Below are 9,165 nucleotides of genomic sequence, written 5' to 3' on the forward strand. Positions count from 1 at the left end.
GGCCATCTAGGGCAAGTAAATCATACACCTTCAAGGTAGGGACATCTCTGGCTCCTTTCATTCTTCTAGTAGTAAGTATGCTGCCTTACTCTCCAATTTCCTCTAAAAATGCCTTTGCACTTCCCAGAAGCAGCCTCAGAGGTGTAGGGGTAATATGCAACAGCTTGGTAGCATTCAGTCTGGAAAAGGTAGCTGCTTTTTTATGGGTCTGTGGATTCGGTGGGAGCGAGTGTAAATATAGCAGTTAATGTTCTCTCACGTCTCTGCTCATCTCATGCCATCTGCTTTGTGTCCGTTCATTCACGCTGGTGCCAAAACGTATTTCTGGAACAGGTTATTTGTGCATCGGCGGACTTGGTCCCAGATTGTTAGGTGAGAGCAAATGTGTAAACTGTGCAGTATGGGTAGGCAGGCGAACTCTTAAGTTGTAATGTGTGCCAATAGTTGCTAATCCACATGGTAACGGTGATGATAACAGCTATGAGACGTTGCTGCTTCTGGTGGTGGTGCAGTAATGGGAAGAGCACTGCTGCCCCTCAGAAAAGGCAGTTTTCCTTGGCTCCTTCATCCCTCATCAGCAGCTGTGGGAACACCAGACTTCAAGTGGAGTTCATCAGAAATTAGATATTTATAGAGCTCTATGGAGACAGACCTCGACATGATGCAGATGTTTTAATCCTCCGACTCCTTGATCTGTCTTTGTTCTACAGGAGCGTGAAATGTATCAGGCAGGACTATGGCCTTTTCTCTGGGTGTTATTGCACATTGTTGCTGTGGTTGTACCAGTGCATTGTTAAATACAGGGTGGGGTGGAGGTATAGATGGTGGCTCAGTTATACTCACACAAACGTGTTTATATAGACTCATAGAATCATAGAATGGTTTGGGTTGAAAAGGACCTTTAAAGATCGTCTAATCCACCCCCCTGCAGTGATCAGGGACATGTTCAACTGGATCAGGTTGCTCACTTTCTCTGATTCTTTTTTCAAGGTAGAGGTGTATACTGTGTACAGGACATCTTGATTGCACTATAATTCCAACCACCTAGCAGTTGTACTAGCTGTAATTATTAAGGCTTAAACCATAAGACTGAGCACTAGCCATAGCTTTTGTGGCAGTACGAATCTATGTGAATTTGACTTTGGCCTGAGCGATGAGTAAACATTATCTTCCAAATCCAGCTGTATATATGGAAAAAAACACTATTCTCAGCTTTTCACTCTTGTTTCCACCAGAGTTTAGTCTCTTCCCTTGTTTGTGCGAGTCCTCCGTTTCTCGTTTCTAGGATAAATCAACCCAGGTAGCGCAGACCAGAGTTCAGCATATCGGTCTGATTTCACCAGACACTAGGTAGAATGCTTGCAATGATGTTTTGTGGGGAGAGAGGAACAGTAACTTGTGCAGAGGGATACTGTTGAGCCTGTGAGGTTAATTCTTTCACCAGCGCAGCTGGCTCTAGAAGCAGAGGTCTCTCCACAGCTGTCCATGTCTTTTGGTGGAGGTTATTCTCTTTGTGTGTACACGGATGGCATGGCATTGCTTGTTTACCTGTTAGCCAGGAGTGGAAATGAATACAACATTTTATGTTGATTGTAGGCTGCAGCCTTATTGGCATATAATCAATGTTTTCTCTGCAGTCATTCAGTCATGCCTGATTTCACATTAGCACGCATGCAGGATTAAAGCATGGGTATTTCTTTACGTACAGAATGTCTGTTTGCAGTAGGTATGATTTAAGATAGCTGTGTAAGTTGTGTTCTTCTAAAACACAATGTAAAATACAATGAAGTGTATGTGGTAGTGTTTAAAAGTTGGTCTAATCTTCAAAGAAGGCAACAATAAAATGTCTTTTATGTATTTAAGTTTCAGTTTTGAGACTGGTGGTGGAGTTTTGTTGTTTTGTAATGGAAAAGCAAATCCAGGGCAGTCATATTTCAGAAGGCATTCGTAGGTTTAGTAGGTTCATTTTCTTCTGCTGAAACTGAAGCATATGTAACTACTTTCAACCCACTATTTTCCTCTATAATTACGCACAAGTAAACAGAAGTACAATTCCCTCTCTAATACTGAAGAAAAAATCTGTAGTATATCTTCTACCTACTTTTGTTTAACTCTTTGGAGAGATGTAGGTATTAGAAATTCTGTGTCCTCAGCTTTGAGAGACATACACAGAGATCTTTATTTTTGCACGATTCACTTGTTCTCCTTCAAAGAGAATGCAAACATAAGAACAGTTTAAAAGTTTGTGTTAGAGTATGGGAATGCATCTTTTGGCGTACAGGTTGTTTTCCTGTTTTGTAGAAATAAGGATCTGGCTTCTTTTCTAGTTCTTGCAGCTGATTGAAAGATTGAACTGCTTTTCTTTTGCTTAGCTGAGAAAATAATTTTTTCTTAGTGCTGCGTTTCCTCTGTGTGTTGTCAGCTCCACAAGACGGATTGTGTGCACTGGATTTGCAGATTGCATTTCTTTAAAATATATTGTTTAGATGCCTCTAGTCATGCTTCTGCTGCTCTTACAGCAGCCATCCACTCTGCCCGCTCACCCAGTGGTACTCCTTGGGTAGAAAAGATTTCTTTACAGCAGCTTCTGCCATCTGGAACCACCTCCTTTTATCTTTCGAGTTCATTTAGGTCTCCATAGCTTTTAACATATTTTCTGAAATTACAACTTTTTTCTTTCACCTGTTCCTCCTCTGTGTTTGACTCTGTGACTGGATGCTTAATTCAGTAGGAAATGTCCTTACCCTGCTGTTTTCTGCAAGATTTTTTTTTTTTTGTATGAAGCCAGGCAAATGCTTTGAAGCACAGTTTGATGAAACCACAGAACCACACACACAGAACCGTAGAATGGGTTGGGTTGGAAGGGACCTTAAAGATCATGTAGTTCCAATCCCCCTGCCATGAGTAGGGACACCTTCCACTAGACCAGGTTGCTCAAAGCCCCATCCAACCTGGCCTTGAACAGTGCCTGGCAACTTGTGCCAGTGTCTCACCAACCTCATAATAAAATAATTCTTTCTTATGTCCAATATAAACCAACACTCTGTAAAATAAAATATTACAAGAAAGTTTCAGAAAGACTGAAACCTATAACCCCATAACTACCTTCTCCCTATTGAGGAAAGAATATTGCCAGCCTCTGTTTTTGTAGCTCATGCTAGAAGAGTTTCCACAAGCTTAGTACTGCTGTTTCACTCACCTCTGTGTGTGTATGTACAAAATCATTACAAAGTCATAGAGTGGCTGAGACTGGAGGGCACTTCTGGCGACTGCCCCATCCAACCCCACTGCTCAAGCAGGGTCATCCAGAGCCAGATGCCCCAGGCAGTCTCCAGTCAGGTTTGGAATATGCAAAAGACAGATAGATGAACATTGCACAGCTTGTCTGGATGACCTGTTGCAAAGCTTGATGACATGAGTACACTCTCAATCAGAATGCTTCTCTTAATCCTCAGTACCATTCCTATATCGTCTCTAGGATGCTTAACAGTTTGACATCTTGCATTTTCCCTTTTCTCTGGGAAGGCCAGGAGAGCACAGCCTGGATTTCTTAACCCGGCTGCAAAAGTGTTTAACAAAATTATTGCTGCTTTATTGTTTACAGAAAAAGTGGTTTTGTAAGATACATCATTTGTATGTCTGTGGTGCTCTGCTGCTCTCTCTCTATTGATATCTCTTAAAATTCTAGAAAGTGGGGACTTTATGTTTGTTCATTTTCTGGAGATCTTAGCAGCTTCTGGCTCTGTGGAAACTAATGGGGTGGAGTGTTGAGATTCACTTGATGCTCTCAGATAGAAGAAGATTATCTCATCTTCAGAAATAATTGAGAGAAAATGAAAAAACAGGGTCTCCTGTCATAGAGTAAGGATGCTAGAATACAAAAATCAGTTTTTAACAATGGATTAATATTAGCTATCCTGAGTGCTTTAAAAAGGGGACAACATGCTGAGGTAAGGTCAATAAAAATCCTTGAATAAACTGATTACAGAACTTACTTTCATTCTAAATTTAGTGATAAACCTTAGTTTGTAGATCAGATAGCTGTTCACCACATTATTTTTCTTTCAAAGTGCTGTGAAATACTGGCTTTGCAGACTTTGCTGAAAGAGTTGTTACCAGACCTGAAGAGGCCAAAAGTTGTCTATTTTACAGAGAAAACACCCTAATGTCATAGAATGTTTAGGGTTGGAGAGGACCTGGAAAAGATCTAGTTCCAAGCCCCCTGCCATGAGCAGGGACACCTTCCACTAGACCAGGTTGCTCCAAGCCCCGTCCAACCTGGCCTTGAACACTGCCAGGGATGGGGCAGCCACAGCTTCTCTGGGCAACCAGTGCCAGTGTCTCACAATACCTGTACCACCCTCACAGTAAAGAATTTCTTCTTCATATCTAACTTAAATCTCTCCTGTTTAAGGGAGAGAACGACTTAGTCCCACTTTCCCAGCCTATAGTAATTCATGTATTATGTAGAACATACTGTTTACTGCTGGGCTGAGATCCAAGAGCATCTGCAGTAACAGTTATGATAAATAAATATTATGTATGCTTCATATTGAACTTTGGATAAGGTGGAACTTAGTAAGTAGTTTAGTTTTCTTCTCAAACATCTTCGAGTGTTACATGTGGCTTTTGAACAGCTTATGATTTCCATGTGTTGTCTCTTTTTTGTTGGGTATGTCAATTGCAGAGATGATGTAATGTATTCTTTTCATTCACATTGGTAGTAAATACAAATATAGACACTGATAAATTATTCCTTTTGATGTTTTTTAATTTACTGGGCAGTAGGGGAGCCTAGCAGTCTAGGAAAACATTATATTACAAATAATCCTCTCAAAGGAGTGAAGAAGTGTATTTCATGCATTATATAATATAGCATGTAGTCAAATTAAACAAATATATCCACTCCAGTGACACCTCAAAACTGTGTATCAAAGGAGCCTGCAATCTCAGGTAGGAAAATCTGCTTAAAATTTTGGATCTTGTGTATTGAGATGGTTATTGCTTTTCTTTATTTTGTTTTTTCTTCTTTGCAACACAAGGACAAATTTCTGACCTTGTTATAGTCAATGTTAGTTTTGTCTTTGACTTCATTGCTGCCAGGATTTGATCCCTAGCCTCTGTTACTTGTGACTCTTCTGTAAGATTTTCATTTGCTATTAATTATGTATCTGTCTCTATTCATCTGAGTGACTAAATCATGAGAAAGGTGACAGGCATATTGATTTTCCTTTCATTTTATGTCTTTGAGGGTGGGAGTCTTTGGCCTAGCGGACAAATTTCCCTACATGATGAGTAGTCTCTAGCTTTTAAAACACCCCTTGGTTGAGCTGACAGAAATGCGTTTGATGTAGCAACTTACTTTTGGAAAATGCTGGTTGAGCTGAATGAAAACACTCAGTGGGAATATGTCAGTGTGATGAGATTTTCATGGGAAAGCAGGCAGACTTCTAGCCTGGCCAGCCAGCTATTTGCTGGCCAGCTTTGCCTATAGGTGTTTCTAAAAATTTATGCCCTACATGAAAATTCTTGTTTCTGAATTTTAGTTCCATTTGGAAGAAGGAAAGAATGGTTCAGAAATGTGGAAGCTTTTGGGGATCTCAGTCATCTTATCTGTTACAAACCCTTCCATGTAGTAACGTTGCAGCTTCCTAATAGGTTACCACTGTTAGTGCTGGAGAAGCAAAAGAGATGTTCAGGAAGTAAGATCACTTGATTTTTTCCATTCTTAACCAAGAACTGCACTTGTCATGTCCCATTCGTGCCTCATGGTCATGCTATTTTACACATGAATCTCTTGTATGAATATTTTTCTGAGAAGCCTCTTAGATATGTTAAAATTTGCTTAATTTTTTACATCCTCTATAGCAGACGTAACTCTCTCTTGAAGATTCTTTGGGCATAGGATCCAAAATAAATGTTTTCACTCTGTTTTGCCCCCTGTTCTGAACACTCCTTGATATTTTATGCTTTAATTCAATTCCTTCTGGCTGATCATGCTTCATGCATTCTTTAGTCACAGTATCAAGTAGAGCGGTGATTGAGGGTCAGCTCTGAAAATCCAAAGTGGTAACTGATGGTAATTTGAATTGTCACTTAAGTGACTGTTGAAAAGTCTTGGAGAGAAAAAAGAGGAAGTGTATGTTTTTTCTTGTGTGTTTTTAATGGGGTAGGAGAAGCAGGTTATATTTTCAGAAGATTGAATATCTGAAGTAATCTCTTTGGCAAATGAGAATCTGGACATGTGATTGTGTTTCTAGTCAGCTTACTTAACTTTCTGCGTTAGTATCCTGCAGGTTCTAAAGAAGGCTAAACAAAAATAAAACCATACAGGAGAAATTGATACATGCATCTGACCAAGAACAAATGAGTTGGGACACCAGAAATCCTACAGGTCTCTTGTATTTGATAGATCACCTTCCCTCTAAATAGCTATTAGACATGACAGTCCACTTAGTGCACTGAAAAGAAGAGGTACGTCATTTGCTGTCTTCTGATCATATACAAGCATTTGTCTTCTCCCCTAGGGTAGGTTTTTTGGTTCCTACTCATTTTAAAATGTAAGGCATTTTTTCTTTATGGTTTTGGACTTTTCATCAGGACTTTTCATCCTGACTTTGGAATAAGGATTTCACTTACAGCGACAGCATTGTTCAAATAAGCTAATATTCAGGCAAAACAGGGAATATATCAAAGAGTTAATCTAAGCTAGTTTCAAAATAGTATCAGATAGCATTTTAAGTTAGACAAGATGAACAACTTGTGCTTTGTTATTCTGGAAAAAAATAAGGTTTTGATACATAGTTCAGCAACCAGTGTAGTGCTTGAGCAAAAAGAGTAATCTTGGGATTTTTAGGAGACATATTAGGTAGAAAAGTGGTGGGAAAGTAACACTGCTCTCAAACATAGCATCTGCTCTCTCATTATGTTAGTGTGTTTTGTTTTGGTTTTTTAAGTGAGATGATTATAATATGTGATTTCAGTTACTGCAATGAAACATCTTTGTTTTACCTGCAGTGTTGAGACTAATCACGTTGTTGGTTTTGCTTCCTTTTACAGGTTGCCTTTTTGAAGATGTGAAGAACACAGATACCTGTGTGGAAAACTATTCTCAAATTCATTTTCAGCAGATAACTTCCAATGGTGTGACTTCTAGAAACAAATCCACTGGTGATAACAAACAAAATGGGGGTGTGGTATGTTATTCTTCATATCTGGATGTGTTTCAAAACCAAAAACAGTCTTAACTTTCACATCCAGTACATTCTTATATGTCGTTCTGAGAGACACTTACCTTTCACTCCTGTCATATGCAGCTGGGATGACTGTTATGATCTCTTCCATACCAAAAAGAAATTATCTTAGTACTACCTTTATCAGACAGTGTTTGGTAGTGACCTGTATGTCATTAGGAAAATTCACAACTGGTAGCAAAGAGAGATTTAAATATATTTAACGTCATAGACAGTAATGTAAATTCTTTACTTTCTTTGCGCTACTAAAGTTAGAGGTTCAGTGTTAAAACATAAAATCTGGTTTTTGTCAGACGTATGTTTATCATATATATTGTTTCCAAATTAGGGTTTACCTTCCTACTTGAGTGAGAATGAAGAGAGTTTCTGTATTCCTACACCTCCTGCAGAATTCTTTTAAATCAATAATGTTTTGGAGAATCAAAGTTTTATGGTTACTTGGAATAATTATTCCTTCAACTTCAGAAAAAAGCACGTGTGTGAAGGCTGGCCTTGCAGAAACTGCTGGAGGTGAAAAATACTTGTATCAAGTCAATAGAGCTACTCTAAATTGTCGTTCTCTCTTGTGGATGCTCAGTTGCCTTCCATGGCAGCAACAGTGCATTTCTGTGTGACCATCTTTGGTTTCGGAGTTGATTGCTCACTTAGTGGACAGCAATTTTTGCCCTCCTTTGTCCAGAGGAACACTATTGTGTAAGTGCATAGGCTAAAGAGCAGAAAAGATGCCTCCTGGCATTTTTGTCTCAATTCCTTCTTATTGGGGTGGACTGCTCTGGATCTACAAGGTGGTGGTCCTTTAATATCAACCATCTCTCTTGGACTCCTCATCCTTCCAGGGTTGTATTGCATATCTGCTTTGCTTATCTGCAGTTTTTCTTAAACAACTGCTCTTGGCAAATCAGTCAGGTACCGGAATGGCACATCTGACCTAGTGTGACAATTCTCATGTTCTCAAAATGAGCATAAAAAGGTATCCAAGCAGATTAAAGAAGGAAAAAGAAAAAAAAAAAAACCCAAAGGAAAGAGCCTGTTTATGTAGGCTGACTTTTTCAAAGTCCATCTTTAAACTCAAAATAAAAAGATGCTACCTTATTGGAAAAACAGCTGTATTTTGGGAGAATGGATTCTGGATGGAATATTCAGGAATCTTTGAAAATTCCTGAATTTCAAGGGAAGTTAACATGCCTTTTGCTCATTAAATGATCGCAATGTAGGAAGTGACCCTGCAAAGTGTTAGAGACCTTCTCTAGGTCTTACACATCCAAAGGCAAGTAGCTGAGACCTCCTAGCACACAGTCTGGGTATCATCTTACTTTCTGTTGTTATTTTAGTTGTCAATATTGAAGGAAGAACAAAAACATTCTGAGTTTTGTATTCATGGACTCAATTATCTAGCCTCAAGATATTTTGTCTAGGCACCAATGTTTAGCCATTTTATGAATAAAATATTTTTTCTAAATCAGTTTACTGTTTGTTCTGCTTGATTTCTGTGACAGTTTCAGCTTTCCAGAATTTGACTGAGCAGTTTGCAGATGGAAGACATTTGTATCACACAGAAATACTCCAACTTTAAAATATTTTCCAATCTATTTAAATGAACCCTGTTATGGGTTTGCATGTATGGAGAAATCTTAAGTCAGAGAGTATTTATGCTTTTCAGGTTCAGTTCTGTCATGTCCTGGCTCATTTGGCATTGTGGCCACAAGAAGTTAATCTGCCTCTGGTAACATACATGATTCCAGAATGATGAGTGCAGACATTTCACTGGGCGTGTGGGGAAAAACCCTTCCAGAGATGAAAGACAAATCGACCCCGTGTTACCTGGTCCATCACTCACCTGTAGGAGCCAAAAGATCCAGTCATTCTGCCATGATATCAGTGCTGCAGCTGGCTCAGGAAGCAAGTCCTGAGA

General features: G+C 39.1%; 1 protein-coding gene across 3 annotated transcripts in view; it reads left to right on the forward strand.

The window, feature by feature from the left end:
- Window positions 1–8,716, forward strand: part of UBE3D (ubiquitin protein ligase E3D) — an 84,783-nt gene extending 76,067 nt beyond the window's left edge. The window contains exons 10-11 of one of the 3 annotated variants that reach the window (XR_003991799.1): window positions 6,287–6,474; window positions 7,060–8,716. Coding sequence is in view for 2 of the 3 variants with exons in the window: in XM_030489259.1 (XP_030345119.1) it covers window positions 6,287–6,313 (27 nt within the window). In the remaining variant the exon portion in view is untranslated. Of the gene's footprint in view, window positions 1–6,286 lie in introns of all 3 variants that reach the window. The other 2 variants (XM_030489259.1, XM_030489260.1) reach the window with 2 other exon arrangements.
- Window positions 8,717–9,165: the final 449 nt, after the last annotated feature.

The sequence above is a fragment of the Strigops habroptila genome, chromosome 6 (genome assembly GCF_004027225.2).
Source record: "Strigops habroptila isolate Jane chromosome 6, bStrHab1.2.pri, whole genome shotgun sequence".
Lineage (NCBI taxonomy): Eukaryota > Metazoa > Chordata > Aves > Psittaciformes > Psittacidae > Strigops > Strigops habroptila.